Source organism: Pongo pygmaeus, chromosome 7 (genome assembly GCF_028885625.2).
Source record: "Pongo pygmaeus isolate AG05252 chromosome 7, NHGRI_mPonPyg2-v2.0_pri, whole genome shotgun sequence".
Classification (NCBI taxonomy): domain Eukaryota; kingdom Metazoa; phylum Chordata; class Mammalia; order Primates; family Hominidae; genus Pongo; species Pongo pygmaeus.
This window is the reverse complement of record NC_072380.2, coordinates 80,328,361-80,347,167: the sequence shown is the minus strand read 5'-3', so window position 1 is coordinate 80,347,167 and position 18,807 is coordinate 80,328,361. Positions and strand designations below refer to the sequence as shown.

The 18,807-nt window shown below is 38.0% G+C and overlaps 1 protein-coding gene across 2 annotated transcripts in view; it reads right to left on the bottom strand.

The window, feature by feature from the left end:
- The window catches only part of PREX2 (phosphatidylinositol-3,4,5-trisphosphate dependent Rac exchange factor 2), a 309,846-nt gene that overhangs the window by 32,335 nt on the left and 258,704 nt on the right, over positions 1-18,807 (bottom strand). For both annotated transcript variants that reach the window (XM_063668842.1, XM_054499002.2), the window contains exons 36-37: positions 13,387-13,453; positions 12,616-12,806 (exon numbers count right to left, since the gene is read on the bottom strand). In XM_063668842.1, coding sequence (XP_063524912.1) covers positions 12,616-12,806; positions 13,387-13,453 — 258 coding nt within the window. The remainder of the gene's footprint in view (positions 1-12,615; positions 12,807-13,386; positions 13,454-18,807) is intronic.

Sequence of the window (18,807 nt, the reverse complement as noted above, 5' to 3'; positions counted from 1 at the left end):
CTCAAAAAAAAAAAAAGTAAAAAGAAAAGAAAGCAGAGGGAAAGCAGGCAGAAAGTAGCCCTGTGGAAAACAACTGAACAGAATGCAGCAGAGATGGGCAACAGCTGGGTAAGATCTGATCCTGGCCGCAGACGCAGAACTTGATTGAATACTCCACTCACTCCATCTATCTTAGGGCAAAAAAGCAATCGAATTGAAGGGATGCATTTTCAGTGCTGCACAGGGAATTAGCCATGAAATTCTCATTAAAGATAATGGGACTTTCTATTACCACTTTCAGTACATTCTCTGAAAGTTTTCAGCATTTATCTTTAAACTAAGCTTAAAAATCAACTGCCAGGCAAAAACATTCCACATCCCTCATTACTTTCTATGCAAGCCCATTAAGGTATGTTCTTCTTTGACATAGTTTCATTGTGGAGGTTAGCATAGAGGTGATTGGGGACCTTCTGGGGTTGGGTAATGAGCATTTAGGCACTTGGAGAAGTATTTGCTCTGCCAGGAATGTATATGACTATGAAACAGCAGTGTGTTAGGACCTTAAATACTGCAGCCACCAGGTTTGAATCTGCTTCTCCACATTTTAGATTCTTCAGCCTGGATTTAACTCACCAATTTATTTCATTTCTATTTTGGTGGGTAGGGCGGGGGGAATTTAACTGAATAGGTTGGGTACCTATCCCCGCTACCCGAAGTTCCTCAACATTCTCATTCGCTCTCTAGATCTCAAATTTGACTTTTGTCCTTACTCCTCATAGGTTCTCTGATGACATAAATACTTTAAAGAGGTGTCTAGTATGTGGTTTTCATCCATATCTCCAGTTCTTTGACACTGGACCATAATTGTTTTCTCTTTGGCCTGTTTATCTGAGACACTGAACAGAACTTTGCGCATTTGACACCTTTGAGTGGATCCTTCTGTTTTACCCTGAGGCTCCTCATCAGGGTGCACAGAGGACGGGGATGTGAGGCACCAGGGAATATTAATACTCTATATGTGCTGCCTGGGGATCTTTCTTCTTTTCTCAGCTTCTATAGTTGGCAGCTGATTATTCTTTTCTCACATTTCCATGCCTGCTCCTGGAATACCTGCTCCTAAAACCCAAAGTGTTCCCTAAAAATTCTTAGTCATGTTTTAAACCCAGCTCAAATATATCTCTGTAAAGCCTTCTCTGCCATGATCCCCCTTTCTCTCTCTGTACTAATCACCTCCACATTTGTTTTTCCATAGCCTCCTGATGGCTGTCCTTGTCAACTGTGAACCCATCAAAGGACATCTAAAATTCAACATGGAACAGTGTGACAGATTAATTCAACGCCCTCTCCACAATCCCCTCAAAGATGAATGCATATTTTCTTCCTGTGGTGGCCCTCCATCCTGATTTATTTCCAAGCTGGTGAGTCGGAATCATCGATACTCCTCTGCGATGGTTGACTCAGGGTGTCGACTTTGCTGGATTCAGAGATACCCAGACAGCTGGTAAAGCACTAATTCCTTTCAGTGCTTCAGTAGGCACTGAGCCCGTTCTGCTGAGAGGGAAAACTATGTAGTGTGGCATTTGATTAGAATGATTGAGCTGTCCCAGGGATGTCTGTGAGGGTGTTTCTGAAGGAGACTGGCATATGGGTCCATGGACTGAGTGGGGAAGATTCACCCTCAATGTGAGTGGGCACTGTGCTGTTGGCTGGGGACCCACATGGAACAAAAAGGAAGAGGAAGGGTAAATTTTATGCTTTATCTCCCAGAGCAGGGATGCCCCTCTTCTCCTGCCTTTAGACATCAGAACTCCTGGTTCTCCAGGACTCACACCAGTGGGCCCCCAGGAGTGTGACCGGTAGTTGGACCAGGAGTTTCACAGCATTGGCCTCCTTGGTTCTCAGACCTTCTGACTTGCACTGAGCCACACTACTGGCTTCCCTGGTTCTCCAGCTTGCAGACACCCTACCTGGGACTTCTCAGCCTCCACAGTGCAGTGAACCAAATCCCCTAGTAAGTCCCTTCTTCGTCTCTCTCTGTCCTATCAGTTCTGTCCCTTTGCAGAACTGTGACTGAACATTCTCCCTCTCCCCTATTCTTTATTTTTCACCAATCACCAAGTCTTGTTGACTGCCATTTAATACCTTTCACATCTAGCCTTTCCCTTCTAACCTCTGTGCCAATGCTTCGGTGCTAGGTCTCATCTTCTCTTGCTGTAATACTGTAAAATCCTGCTGTCTCCCTGCCTCCGTCCTTGTCCCATTACAGACCATGATAGTAATCTTTATTTTTGTTGATATTTAAAAAAATATCTAATCATGTTATTCTTTAGCTGAAAACCCTTCACTGGCTTCCTAAGTCCTCCAGGAGAGAGTCACAAATCCTTCACCCAGCAGCCAGAGCCTTCCACTCTCCAGTCCTGTCCATTCGCTACCCTTTCCTCTCAGCGCTGCTTCTCCCTCACTTGGCCACCCAGCAAAAGCACAGGATTTCCTGTGTCCTCCAGCCACGTAGTTACTTCTCCACCTTCATTGCCTGGTGAGTGCTGGTTATGCTTTAAAAATATGTGCTACCTGGCTGGGCGCAGTGGCTCACCCCTGTAATCCCGGCACTTTGGGAGGCCGAGGTGGGTGGATCACGAAGTCAGGAGTTCAAGACCAGTCTGGCCACGATGGTGAAACCCTGTCTCTACGAAAAATACAAAAAATAGGCATGGTAGTGAGTGCCTGTAATCCCAGCTACTCGGGAGGCTGAGGCAGAGAATTGCTTGAACCCAGGAGGTGGAGGTTGCAGTGAGCTGAGATCGTGCCACTGCACTTCAGTCTGGGTGACAGGGCGAGACTCCATCTCAAAAAAAAAAAAAAAAAAAAAAAATAGGTGTTACCTTACTCCCTTCCTGGGTATTTAAATCTCACCCCCCCATACTCTTCCTGAATATGTTAGAAGACCTGGTGCCAGTTTACGATTAACATCACAAAGGCAGGAATGCTGCTTCCTTCCTTCAGCCCTATGATGGTTAATACTGAATGTCAACTTGATTGGACTGAAGGATGCAAAGTATTATGGCTGGGTGTGTTTGTGAGGGTGTTGCCAAAAAAGATTAACATTTGAGGCAGTGGACTGGGAAAGGCAGATCCACCCTCAATATGGGTGGGCACCATCCAATCAGCTGCCAGCACAGCCAGAATAAAAGCAGGCAGAAGAACGTGGCTTAGCCTCCCAGCCTACATCTTTCTCTCATGCTGGATGCTTCCTACCTTCAAACATTAGACTCCAAGTTCTTCAGCTTTGGGACTTGAACTGGCTTCCTTGCTCCTCAGCGGGCAGATGGCCTATTGTGGGACCTCACCTAGTCCTGTGAGTCAATACTCCTTAATAAACTCCCCTTTATATATATATCTACCCTATTAGTTCTGTCCCTCTAGAGAACCCTAATACAAACACCCTCCATACCACCTGCTCTCCTGCTCTCTTAACATGCAGAAAAAAGAGAATCATTTACATCGGTGAGATACTCATATTTCTTCCCTCCTCTGGAAGATGGAAAATTTATCTTACGTCACTTATTACAGTAGTTAAAAAAACCCCTAACCTTGGAGATCTCAGTAATATATTCCAGAAAATGACTGGAATTTTTATTTATAATATAATTTGGTAGATTTAGGAAAGATAATAACTTCAGTTTATTTGAAACAAAGGACCATGCTCTGTTTAATCATTTTTAAAGTAGATACTGTATTTATCCTTATATCGATGCAAATAAAATGTAGTAATGTAAATACATTTTATTAATATGCTCAAATAGTAAAATTAGGTTTGGCAGATACAGATGAAATATAACTAATATTTATGTATTCATATGTTTGACATATTAGGACCTAGGCTTTTCCTATTCTAATAATGAAAGGCAGTCACATCCTCTCCTTTTATATGCACCAAAAGCAAGGCCTGTTTGGCCAATATCACATGATTCCTAGATGTCAGAACTAGAAAACACTGCAGTAAGATGTCACCCTTTCATATACTGTTTTATTATTCCTTGCTCACCGTACATCTAATTTTAAGAAAATAATGTACATTTTAAAATAAAATGATTCAATATACTAATTTATTAGGATACATATTAATCAAGCAAAAAAAAGAGACAATGATACCACCTGCAAATATGACCACCTTTTTAAGGACAAAGAAATTTTATTACAGATAATGGAAAAAAGTAATACAATGAAACCTTTTCATATTTACAATACCTAATTTCTTCCTATAATTTTAACAATTTACCTGTATTATGTATCTGGTTGACTAAATTAGAATAAATTTTAATGTTTATTTGCCTATTTTACAATTCAGTAAAATTTCAAATTCTGTACTTATTTATAATGAAGGGAACATCTGAGAGTAATTAAGATTTATCTTTATGAAAAGATAGTGGTACCAATTTATCATGAGTAGGATATATTTTGTCTTTCTGCCAGGCCCCTGTTATTGTAGTATTTTCTTTTTTCCCTTCCAAAGGGAAATTAAAGCATATATTTTATTACTTATTTTGGGGGCTATATAATATCCTTGGGTCATAAGCTAGAAAAAATATTTCTTCTGATCTATTTAGCCATCTTTCTAGTGATATAAAATTCAAGTGTCTCCTCTAATCTTGTTACTGGGTCTTTCAAAACTTTTTTGCACCAAAAGTAAATAAATATATTTGAAAGCTTTATTTGCTTATTGAAGTTATTTTTTCTGTCCCATACATAGAATCTAACCTACATATAGAAATCCCCAGAGTAAACCTATTCCTTTTACTTAATACGTCTTCATTGTGCAGTAGAGAAAAGATGCAGCTTCATCGTCTGCCCTGTGGGAACTCTTTGATTACCTAAGACAGGTTACCTTGAATGCTCTACTTTAAAAAGATTCTGCATTACCTAATCTGGGCCTATTTGTCAATTTGTCCTTTGATGTCAGGGTAATGACAGAATAAAGTATTACAAAGAAAGAGTCCTTTAAAAGTTCCAACAAAAGTGGGTTTTTAAATTGTTAATTGATAGTTACCTGAATAAGATTTTTTACATTGCTTATATGAAGTGAGAGTCATTATACTGTTCATCTTCATTTGAAATAAAAACTGTTCCATTAACCATATCGGTAATATAAATTTCTTGTTAGTTGTTTTTATATTTTCCCTTATAAATTTCACTTTCTTAACAAAGGCTTACAATCATATTTTAGGTCCTGTGTTCTAGTTAGAAGATGGTTTACATTAGTTTCTGTTGGTGGGAGAAGGCTCGGTAGAGCCTTGGTAATTCAACCCCAGTCTACAGCATTGTTAAATGTGAAAATATACCTCAATTTCCAAATCATCAACTAATAAGTGCATTTTGGGGAAAAAACTTTACATATGTTAAAGCTAACTTCTACTACATATTCAAGTAGCCTAACACTGGATTACATGGATAGTAGCTAGCTTGATGGTCATCACTATTATGTGTTTTACCAATGGTAACGGGCTGGTCTTGCCAGACTTTCTCTCACACCTGTGTGGGGCTCTGCACACAGGATATTTATGATGCCACCTGGAACTGGGTGCTGGTGACGACCCCCATGCCAATGCAGCAAGGCCTTCTTGATGGTGCCACTAACAACCCCCACCAGATGATGGACCACAGGGTATGCTAGTTAAAAATCCAAGACCCTGTTTCCTGGAAGAGATTCACCCTCATAACAAAGCATGAAGATAAAAAGTAACTCATATATACAGACCTCCAGTGTTTTGATTTGAAGACATCACACACTATTCAGAGCATGAGGCCTGCACTCAAGTCACCCACCTTTCCACACGGCCAGACCAAGACTCTGACACCACTGATAACCTATTATTTAAAAATATAGAGTGAAGAGAATATGAAGACAAAAACTCTCTGGATCAAGTCATTACAGGTGAAAACTGTAATTCCAGATTTCTCACCTTCACTAGAAATTTCTCACACATATCCTTTATTCTTTCAGGTAGACTCTGCAAATTTCTACTCACTTGTTCCTACTGGCTAAGGAGGCAGAAATTAATGTGGAGGGAGGAAAATGGCATTTTTGTTTTTGGACTCAGTAAGACGCATGCTTCGGGCTTTATAACATTTGCTGTATACTGATTTATATTGGTTAAAGAAAAACAGTCAGCTATTAAGCAAGGTGGGAATAAAGAACCAAAACAAATTAAAACACAACATTGAATGGAAGGATGCTGCAATAAGAAATAAAGGAAATTTAGAAATCCCAGTAGCAAGCTTTTTGATTGCCTGCCACAATAACTGGCATGGGTACAAAAGCAAATTTGAAAAGCCACAGTGCTGACTCAATATCTTAAAAAGATTCAATTTGGCAAAAAGTAACTCTGCCTACAAAGCAGGTATATAAATATAAATAGCACAAGTCTTAGTAGAGAAACAAATTCAAAAGATATCAAATACTTTTATTTGTTCATCAAAAAAGGACAAATTAAAGAACAAAGGAAATATAATTGTACACCTAGTAAAGAAGTACAATATATAAATGGATTCTAATACCTTCTGCAGACACGGCAAGGGTGAAAGTGCCTCACAACTATCTATTCCACTGGTGTATTGTACATGAGGACAACTCTTTTGGGAACTTGAACAATATATTAACCAAAAAGGTTTAAACTCTTTGACACAGTGATTTTATCTGAGCGTTTGGCTTTTTTCTTTTAGATTAATGGAAAATAAAACTGAAATTTGAAGAGTAACATATAGAAAGATGCCGCTCTGTAGTTTATTATATACAATTGAGAAAGAAGATAAATCACTAAACTAATAGTTTAGTTAACTGTGGTATAAAACTGGTTTACATATTATGCAGCAAATAAAAATGAGAATAAGAAAGTCTATGTGCTCATTTCATATGTATATATGTAGCACATATATAGCATATATATAGCATATATTTGTATATATAGCATAGATTATATAGATATATTATATATATAAAATCTGCCACAAGTATAAGGCAGATTATTAAACTATATGCTCTGGTCCAAATGTGTCCTTCCAAATACACATGTTGAAACTCGATCACCAATGTGGTAATATTAAGAGGTGGGGCCTTTAGGAGGTTGTATTAGTCCCTTCTCACACTGCTATGAGGAAATACCTGAGACTGGGTGATTTATAAAAGAAAGAGGGTTAATTGACTCACAGTTCCACATTGCTGGGGAGGGCTTAGAAAACTTACAATCATGGCAGGAGGCAAAAGAGAAGCAGGCACATTTTGCATAGGGAAGCAGAACAAAGTCAGTGCAAGCAGGGGAAATGCCAGATACTTATAAAACCATCAGATCTCATGAGAACTCACTCACTATCATGAGAACGGCATGGGGGAAACTGCCCCCATAATCCGATTACCTCCACCTGGTCCTGCCCTTGACACGTGGGGTTTATGGAGATTATAATCTGAGGTGAGATTTGGGTGGGGACACAGAGCCGAACCATATCAGAGGTGATTCAGTCATAAGAGTGGGGGTCTTGTGAATGGATTAACACCCTTACAAAATAGGTTTGGGGAGCTCTTCCCTCCCTTTTGCTCTTCTGTAATGTGAGAATATAGGGTTCAAGGTACTATCTTGGAAGCAGAAACCAGGACTCTCACCAGACACCGAATCTGCCAGTACTTTGATCTTGAACTTCCCTGTCTCCAGAACTATGAGAAAATACATTTCTGCTCTTTATAAATTACTCAGTGTGTTAGTCCGTTCTTGCATGGCTATAAAGAAATACCTGAGACTGGGTAATTTATAAAGAAAAGAGCTTTAATTGGCACATGGTTCTGTAGGCTGCATGGGAAACATGGTTTCTGCCTCTGAGGAGGCCTCAGGTTACAATCATGGTGGAAGGTGAAGGGGAAGCAAGCACCTCTTACATGGCTGGAGCAGGAGGAGGAGAGAGTTGGGGGGGAGGTGCCATACATCTTTAAACAAGCAGATCTCATTAAAACTGGGGATGGTGCTAAATCATTTATGAAGGATCCACCCCCACGATCCAATCACCTCCCACCAGGCCCCACCTTCAACATTACGGTTTACGTTTCAATATGAGATTTGGGTGGGTACACAGATCCAAACCCTATCACTCAGCATCACGTATTTTCTTAAAGCAGCACAAATAAACAAAGACACTATATATAGAGAGAGAGTGTCTTCGTTTAATTACATATATAAAAATATAATATATAAAGCTATGTTCAGATGTGTGTTGTTTGATAGAAGTTACTAGAGATAATGCAAAATGAAAATGAAAAAGGATGTCAGAATATAATTTTTTTCTATATAATTAACTACCTTTTAATCGTATTTATATTAATTAAAAGGCAAAAATCTGATCAACTCAAAAGAGTCCAGCCTACTCCTCTGCCACTATTTAATAGCAATGATGACATTAAACGTAAGCGAATGGTTGAACAGAGTACAGACAAGGAAGTCCATCAGGAGACTTGTCATTCACACAAAACAGTACTCTAGAAAAGATAATTTACTAAAAACAAAACCAGGCTAAATGCTTTGGGAAGATTTTAATAATTCATCCTGAATTCTATTCCTACTAACCTCATATTCACCGTTGTATGTAGGTCTGCCATCTGATTCAGATTGGCATTAAAACATCTAGACATTAATGCTAATTAAATCTACCTTTTCATTCTGAAAAACCACATTCTTCCCTTTAATATCAAACACATGCAATACAACTCAATAGTTTTAAAAAACATTTTAGATCCTCTTTCTGTCCAGTGAAATCAGAAAAGGCAGGAAATTGACTATCTAATGTAGATACCATATTGCTGACTTTTTTCATCTTGATTTAAAAAGTAAATGATAAAAATGGCTTGTGTAATATTTATTCTGATTCACGCTGTGAATTTCTCCCCTCTGTCAGAACCTGAGGGTAAACCTCTGTGTTTAATGTTGCGTGCAGGTGTGGATCTGGCTTGGGTTCCTCTCTAGCTGTCTAAATTAGAATTACTAAAGGACTATTTTAGGAACAGCCTTCTGTGGGGTTTTGGATCCTAATATAAATTAACACATATCTTATCATGAAAAATCTAAGCATAGCCTTCACTGAAAAATTAAAGACTGTTTTACATTCCCCATTTTATTCTGCATAATGGAAAAATAAAACTATACAATTTTCAAATAGTTTTGATCTTAAATTCAGCCCCTGTTATGGGGCATTGGTGCCTATAGCTTGGTAAATGTCTCGTGAAGTGAATTAACTAAAGCTATATTTATTTTGAATTGTAGAAATCAAGAAAGTAAAAGTATTTAAAAATGTCAATGTCCCTTGTGATTCTAACACACTAATCAATGCATATAGTAAGTAATAGCTGTGGAACATCAATCTATTTCTCTTATACAATACCAGTCTAATTCTAAAACTGCTCATGAAACATCTGAGAGAACAATTTGAACAACTTAGTCATGGTCTCTAGGGTTAAATGGCAGATTTAACTGAATTACCTTTCAGTAAATTAATGTGGAGTTAAGAGTAGGTGCTTATAGTTTCAAAGTCTGAAGGACCCCCTTGGTTCCAGTGTATCCAGACCTCTGATAACTATGATCTTGTACCAGGGTAAGAGAAGAGCACAAATACTCAAGGCAATGACATTTTGTTGAGGCCACAATGGACTCCTTGTTGTTGCTTGAACACACTGGGCACTTTCCCACTTGAGGACACTCAAGCTGCTGGTCTCTATGGTCTCAATGCTCTTTCTCTGAGATATCTGCATGACCCACTCCTTCATATATTTTTTTTTTTTTGAGACACAGTCTCGCTCTGTTGCCCAGGCTGGAGTGCAGTGACATGATCTCCACTCACTGCAACCTCCGCCTCCTGGATTCAAGCGATTCTCCTGCCTCAGCCTCCCGAGTAGCTGGGACTACAGGCACTTGCCACCATGCCTGGCTAATTTTTGTATTTTTTTTTAGTAGAGATGGGGTTTCACCATGTTGATGAGTTTGCTCTCGAACTCCTGACCTCAAGTGATCCACCCACCTGAGCCTCCCAAAGTGCCAGGATTATAGGCATGAACCACTGTGCCTGGCCACTCCTTCATTTTATACCAGTATCTTATGAAATCCCCCATCACAAATCTCCCCATCTGATTCAGGTTGCCATTAAAATATCTAGATATTAATGCTAATTCAATCTGCCTATCTTTTCGCTACCCTATCTTCCTTTATTCCTTTAAATTCTGTTCTTTTTTGGATTTATTCCACCTGCCACATTACATATTTATTTGTTTACTTTATCAACCATTTCTTCCCAATGCAGTACATACTATAAGAAAGTAGGGACTTTATTTTCTCAATGCTGTATCCCCAGCAACTAGAACAGTGCTGGCACATGATTGGTGCTCAATGCATATTTATTGAATGAATGAATAATGAATGAATGAATAGGAACAGACCATATGAATATAAGTTTATCAGAAGGAAGATATTATTTCTTTGCTAGCAAAAAAACTTTCAAAGCTTTGATCCACTCAGATACAGATGATATTTTCAATTAAGCTTTTAATAAGCTTGCAATAGAGAGCAAAGTACACAGCAATGAAAATTAAAGTGAACCCAGCCATCCCATTGCTGGGTATATACCCAAAGGACTATGAATCATGCTGCTATAAAGACACATGCACACATATGTTTATTGCTGCATTATTCACAATAGCAAAGACTTGGAACCAACCCAAATGTCCAACAATGATAGACTGGATTAAGAAAATGTGGCACATATACACCATGGAATACTATGCAGCCATAAAAAATGATGAGTTCATGTCCTTTGTAGGAACATGGATGAAATTGAAATCATCATTCTCAGTAAACTATCGCGAGGACAAAAAACCAAACACCGCATATTCTCACTCATAGGTGGGAATTGAACAATGAGAACACATGGACACAGGAAGGGGAACATCACACTCTGGGGACTGTTGTTGCGGAGGGGGAGGGACAGCATTGGGAGATATACCTAATGCTAGAGGACGAGTTAGTGGGTGCAGCGCACCAGCATGTCACACGTATACATACGTAACTAACCTGCACATTACACACATGTACCCTAAAACCTAAAGTATAATAATAATAATAAATAAATAAATAAATATAAAAGAAAAGAAAATTAAAGTGAAAAATTCTGCATATTTTGCCAACCACAAAAAATTAACGTTCTTTTAAGAGAAATACTCTTGCCATTTTTCATAAGCACATTCATGCTGCATAGGGCCTGAAAACTAGAATGTGGCCATCTCAAGTCAAAATGGAGTTTCCCAGATGGAGAGGCTGCTGCCTTCAATGACCTTTCTTTCTTTTCTGCCTCTATAACCTGATCCATGAAAACCCAATTCAAATATCACTTTCTGCATGAAGAGTTCCCATATCTAACCATCTCAAAATCTATTCTCCCTCTGAATCCTACTCTTTAGCTGTAGCTTCCCTAGGCCATTTATGTTTTCTTGAGTTGTGTGTGTTGTATGTGTGTGTACTTTTATCGTTATGTTATTTTTGTTAATATTTTTGAAAATTTTTTTGCTTGCTCTTCAAGCTTTATGTCTCTGACATGAACACTTTATGATATTACACAGCCAATAGCACTAACTGCAATCCTTTGCATGGATTCAGTGCCAAATAAATTTGAATAAATAAGTAAACACCATCATCAAAATCAAACCGACCTAATGTAGGTGATGGGTTGATGGGTGCAGCAAACCACCATGGCACATGTATACCTATGTAACAAAACTGCATGTTCTGTGCATGTACCCCAGAACTTAAAGTATGACAAAAATAAATAAACAGAAGAAGAGACTGTCTCATGACAGACTAGCTCCCTACTTAGATTAAAGCAAAGACTAAAATTCTGTCCTATTATTTCCATTTACTTGATTCTATTTCCTTGTGGCAATGGAGAGGCGACAGCATATGATTATGAAGAGGGACTTGACTCAGGGATTCCCACTCGCACTTTGAGTCTAAGTCTGATGTATCTTTAGGAATTTATATGCCTATCTTGGCTGCCCCAGACAGACCACAGTTGCCTAAGATAAACCACCTGAAAAGAACCCATCAAGTATTTCCCCTTACATTTTCTGGAACAGCACATTGTGTGAGCTCCTGGACCATAATTTTACCAGTAGTTAGAAAGCAGTTGCAACTCCAAGCAGCATCTAGCTCACAACACTTGGGGTGTAAGGATTGGAACCACTGAAGAGTGGAATGTCTATCAAAGGCAGTGAGAAAACCAGTTTTGTTGAGCTGGATGAGTCAGCTCCTACTAATTTCTCTAGTGAATAAAATGAATGCACATTTTTACCTAAAATGCAAGTATGTTAATATAAATGCAACTATGATAAGATTTTGGGCCACAATGATATAAACGTGGGATTGCCTTCATGTGTATGACTAAATAGTCACTGAAAATACAAGAATTAAAACCAGAAAACGTCCAAAATCTTATTCCAAATATACCTGAGTCTTCGAATGTTTCCAGTTTTAATTTTGTGAAGCCAAAATGTAAACAAAAACCATCAAATAAAGTGTGATCTAACGAAGAGGCAAGCAAGGCGGGAGGGTCACATACCGATGCACACCGCTGCTGCACATGATGATGTGGCAGGCGCCTAGCCTGTTGCACAGTTCCGAGGAAACTGACAGCAGTCCAACCCCAGAGGCACTGCAAGCTGTGTTTGCACAGGCAGCTGTGCGCTTGGATCTGATAAACGAGGCTACCAGTCGGTAAAGTTCATCCAAAGCATTGAGAGGCCTCATTAGCTGCAGAAAAAAAGTGATGAACGTCAAGTTCAACATGTTTAGTAAAATCCTGTTAGATGGGTTAAAATTCACAGTTGGTATAGCTGTTAAAGAATAGTCTAAAATATCATTTTGTTTTGGTGGTAACGGAATTAGAGACTACAAAAATTTCTAATTACTCATATGTCTCTGACCTGAACACTTTATGATATTACACAGCCAATAGCACTAACTGCAATCCTTTGCATGGATTCAGTGCCAAGTAAACTTGAATAAATAAGTAAACATCATCCTCAAAATCAAACTGATCTAAATGTAGGTGACGGGTTGATGGGTGCAGCAAACCACCATGGAACATGTATACCTATGTAACAAAACTGCATGTTCTGCGTGTGTACCCCAGAACTTAAAGTATAAAAATAAATAAATGAATAAATAAATAAATAAAATAAATAGAAGAAGAGACTGTCTCATGACAGACTAGCTCCCTACTTAGATTAAAACTACTTAGATCAATTTTTCTGCAGAACAACAGCAGAAAATTAAATAAGGGAGATATTTAAATTAAAAAGCACCAATAAATATAATCATCTGTTTTTACCTTATCTACATAGGCAGCTTTGGATGTGGAGTTTGGTGGTGAATTTGACTTGTCCAAGTAGAATGCCCTGTAAGAATCCAAGAAATAAATTATCATTTGTTGTTAGGAAAAGACATAATATGCATGAAGATGTTCAAGAATCACTGACTTCCTTTTAAAAACAAGTGAATAAACAAAAGCATTGAACATTAGAAGGTTGGGGCTGCACAAATGTCAATAGGTTTCCGTTTTAAAAAGATGGTTAAAATTACCACTGGGTCTATTACAAATTGTGTGGTCTTGGAGAGATCACTTGTCTATGCTTAGTCTTCTCATTTGTAATTTGAGGAAAGCATTAGCTTCTACTTCATAAGACTGCCAAGATTAAATGAGTTAATGCAGATAAAATATGTAGAACAGTGCATAGCACAGAATAAGTGCTTATTAATATTTATAATGATCAATATTATTAAAAAGTTGAAGAAATACATTTTTGTGACTATTGAAGAACATTATCCAATTTTCATTTATTGTGAGAAAGATTATGAAACTAATGCTCATAAAAACCTAATTTTAAACAGAACACTGAGGCAATTCTTTCCAGTACCAAGTTATGCTCCGATTAGAAGTGAAACTCTCTCTGAGGGTTCAATGGCTCTTTTTTATTACCAGGATACAATATGGTAATGACTATTTCAACACACAAAGTGGAATGCTAGTGGCCTAATACACTTTGTGCAAAAAACAAAGGACACACTGCAAAGGATATGATCTCATTCTATTTTATGGCTGTATAGTATTCCATGCCATTTTGTGTATTAAAATAGCCATTTTAATATGCAAAGTGGAATCCTAGTGGCCTGCAATAATTACAGCAATTTCCAAATAATTATCGCTGTGTTTGCTTTGCTTGTAGCTCAATACTAATCAGAAATTTTAAGGGAATCATCTATGGAGATAAAATAGTTACATTTTACTTGACCTAGTATCTATTTTTTTTAGTGATGGTAAAATGTACACAGTATAATACAAAATTTAGCATTTTAACCATTCTTTTAATTTAGTTTATTTTAGATTCAGAGGGTATACATACATGTTTTTTACATGGATATATTACATAATGGTGGGATTTCGGCTTCTACTGTACCCATCACTCAAATAGTGACCATTGTACCTAATAGGTAAGTTTTCAACCCTCATCTCCTTCCTAACCTCTCCACAAGTGGGAAGAGGTTGGGAAGGGGGTTATGAAAAGTGTCTATTGCTTTTCAACCCTCAGTGTCTATTGCTTCTATCTCTGTGTAAGTGGGAACATATGGTATTACATTTTCCGTTTCTGAGTTATTTCACTTAGGATAATGCCTGCAGCTCCATCCATGTTGCTACAAGGGACATAATCTCATTGTTTTTTATAGCTGCATATTATGCCATTTTGAACATTCTCAAACATACAGTTCAATGGCATTAAATACATTCAAATTGACTATCTAGTATCTATTTTTGATGAGGTGACAAACTTCACATTTCTAGAATGTGACATTTTAATGTCGGTGGAACAAAATAAGTCCCATGATATTAGAGTGAGTTGTCATATTAGATATTCAAATAAAAGCTGATTATATTGTTGTTTCAGAGCATCTGTAGGACTTCAAAGTGTTGGTAAATTATTATCAAATTCACAGTATAATTGGGCAAAATCAGTGAGGGACAATGCTATACCCTGCGTGGGTTTTTTGAGTCCCACTGAACATATGTGTTCACACCCACACAGAGTGATATTCCCATTACTAGCAATAGTGTTTTGTCTTTTTAAAATAAAGTAACATGGATTAGTCAAGCTTTACACTTTAAATTACGAATGCTTTAGCTCTAAAGACTAACTTCCAAAATGCCAATTATGCTCATCCTTATTGAGAAGCAGTTCCTTCTTGTCTAAAATACATATTGAACCCTCCTCAAAAAGTTTTGTAAACAACTCAGCATCCAAGATTGGCTGTTACTCATTATAACTCTCTTTGCATTCCTAAGAGATTTCCAGGTACCATCTGCAGTTCCCTCAGCCTAAGCACACAACACTGATGGGAGTGTGGGGGCTACAGCAACCCCAGGCAGCAACCCACCAGACTGGGTCACGGTGACATGAGCCACTGCAAAGTGGAACATCCATCAAGTGCCATGAAATACAGTTCTATCTAGCTGAGTGAATTAGTGTCTATTAAAAGCACTAGATCGAGAGCAAAATAAAAGACTGAGGGATTATTTCCATGATGAAAATCAAAGGTCTCATTTGAGACATCATTTTAAAATTTTCAAGATTTTCCCCAATATCTGAAAGAGATATAATCCAAGAAGAGTGATATCATCATAAAAGGAAATGAGCTTGAATTGTGTGAGGTACATGCAATGGGGCAGGAGCTGGGGCAGAGTGAAAGAGCAAGTTAGGCCAGAAAGGTAGACCCCAGGACCTTACAGGCCCTGATAAGGTTTTACCCGAAGCAAGTTGGGAGCCATAGAGGTAAACGGCCATGGAACTTGCCTCATTGCCAGAAGACTGGACGTTTTAAATATTATTGCTATGTCCAACAATTCATGTTCTACTGAAAGGTCTGTGTGTCCTTTCATTTCAATTGTACGGGTACTTATGTAGGATTAAACTGTGAAAACCCACTTATGCACCATGCTTTAACAAGTCTGAGCATTATGCTCTTTTGCTTCACCTTTTAAATAAATAAAATATTACAGATACAGTGGAAGCCTCCTGTTCACCTATTCTTATTACATTTCTGCCACTAAAATGTAAACTCCCCACTAGAATGCAAATCCTCTAGTAGCTACGGATTTTATTTATTTTTATTCATTTCTGCATCTCTAGCACCTGTAATAGTATGTGGAACATAGTATGATCTTAATAAATATTTGTAAATAAATAATAATTTGACATTTTTGTTTCTTTATGGATGGCTGATATGGTTTGGCTGTGTCCCCACCCAAATCTTATGAATTGTTATAATCCTTACATGTCAAGGGTGCGGCTAGATGGAGATAATTGAATCATGGGGGTTGTTTCCCCCATACTGTTCTCCTGGTAGTGAGTATGTCTCACAAGATCTGATGGTTTTGTATATGAGAGTTCCCCTGCACAAGCTCTCTTGCTTGCCTCCATGTAAGATGTGACTTTGCTCTTCATTTGCCTTCAGCCATGATTGTGAGGCCTCCCCAGCCACATGGAACTAAGGGTCCATTAAACCTTTTTCCTTTATAAATTACCCAGTCTCAAGTATGTCTTTATTAGCAACAGAAGAACAGACTAATACAATGGCATTCCTTTGGGCATCCAAAATAGACTTTGCAAGGCTGTTTCAATCTATTAAATCTTCTGGGGAAAATTCATTTTAACGGTCCATTTTGTTGGCTATCTTTCTTACTGCTAGGTTTCCTCATGTGCTTTCGAATTATGTTTTGTAAGTTCATTTGAAGTGGGATGGTTTTTAATTATTTTTATTTAGTTTTTTTGATATAGCTCCATCCTCTCTCTCTCTCATCATCCTTCTCTTAAAAATGGTTTGCCCAGGACCACACATTTGTAAGCAGTTGTATATCTGATCTATGACATTGTTTTGACATCTGGATTATCACCAGTCATGTCCCTGAACTAGTGAATGATTTGGTTGAGTTTGGTTCAGTAGTTTAGGGCCATGCCTAAAACAACTTCCTCTTCCCATCTTAAACACCAAGCATCACAAAAGCTAGTCTCAAGCAACAGTGATCAGCAGATTTTTCATACTGTCATACTTCATTCAGAAGTGGAGTTCTCTACTACCTGGTTTCAAATGGTGAGGCTAGCTCTGGATTTTCCACCTAGTGTACAATAACGTTCATGTCCCATTACCCTGCAGACACTGTCCCAGCCCCCTCTGTCCACCTCCAGAGTCCAGCAGGCCAGAGGCCTCAGCGTAGCCCACAACTCATCACTTGCATTTCATTTCCATTCTTGGGCCACAGAGATAACAAACTGTTTTTGAGCCCAGCTGTGATTCTTGCGTTTTCTATCCTCATATTTTATCTAGCATTTGTTACATGCTTGGAACAGAGGCAGCATCTCAAAGCTGGAACCCACAGAAGTACCTTGATCAGATGTCCTCATGCCTTTTCTCAAGTAAACTTGGTAGAAAAAGCAATGTGGTAAAAAATAGTATACAGGTCACAGTCAAATTATTTACCCTGTCATACTGTCAGTTTTCTTATTTTCAAAATGGATATTAGAATTGTCTGACATAGCATGATGTTGAAGATTAAATTAATGCATATGAAATTAGTGTGATAAGCATATAGGACTCATTCAATAGACAATAATAACTATAACTCAAGTACACACAGTGGGAAGCATCATTGGACAATTTTTAGCCATGATAAGGCATAACATTAAGGCCAAAGCCTTCCTGCTTTCTGTGGGGGTAATCTAAAATATTTTATGACACATGTTAAGAAATAAAAATTAAGGTAGATATTTGGAATCTATGTAATTTCATGATCAGTGTGCAAGTAGAATTTAGGCCTAAAAAGAAAAGAATGTTTTTCAGGGTAAAGGAAAGAAGACTGTCATTTAAACGGCTTAACTAGGTGCAGCTCTTCTAAACCTTGAATTATCTGGGAAGAAAACTATTCTGTAAAAGCAGCCCATAGCTCATCAGTACCACCTAAGGGAAGCATTGCTACAGAAACAGCTGGTTGCATGGAGCACTCTCTTCTTTCTGAAAAAGATGTTCCTTATAAAAAAAAAAAAAAAAAAAAGGTTGTCATTGATTCAGCCAGTTAAGAGCTGTTTAGATCATGTTGATCTGATTCTGCTACATTCACTTAAATTGACTTGATACAAGTCTTCAACTATTCAATGGTGCAAATGTTTAAAGAAAAAATAAGTTACAGAAATAACTTTTAAAGGTTTAAAGTGTAGCCCACATCAAGTGAAACTTTATTTAGCAACAATCTGCCTTTTTAAAACTGCTATAGGCTGGGCACGGTGGCTCACACCTGTAATCCTAGCACTTTGGGAGGCTAAGGTGGGTGGATCACGAGGTCAGGAGTTCGAAACCAACCTGACCAACATGGTGAAACCCTGTCTCTACTAAAAATACAAAAATTAGCTAGGTGTGGTGGTGAGTGCCTGTAATCCCAGCTACTCAGGAGGCTGAGGCAGGAGAATTGCTTGAACCCAGGAGGCAGAGGTTGCAGTGAGCTGAGATCGCGCCATTGCACTCCAGCCTGGGCAACAGAGCAAGACTCCATCTAAAAAAACAAAACAAAACAAAAAAACCCTGCTATATAGCAGAACTAAGACAGAAAAACATCCAATGTTTATTAAGCTTTTTTTACACATTTTTTTAAACATTTAAAATACTCTTAAAAGACAAATGTTTACTGAAAATTTAGAATTAGATATAT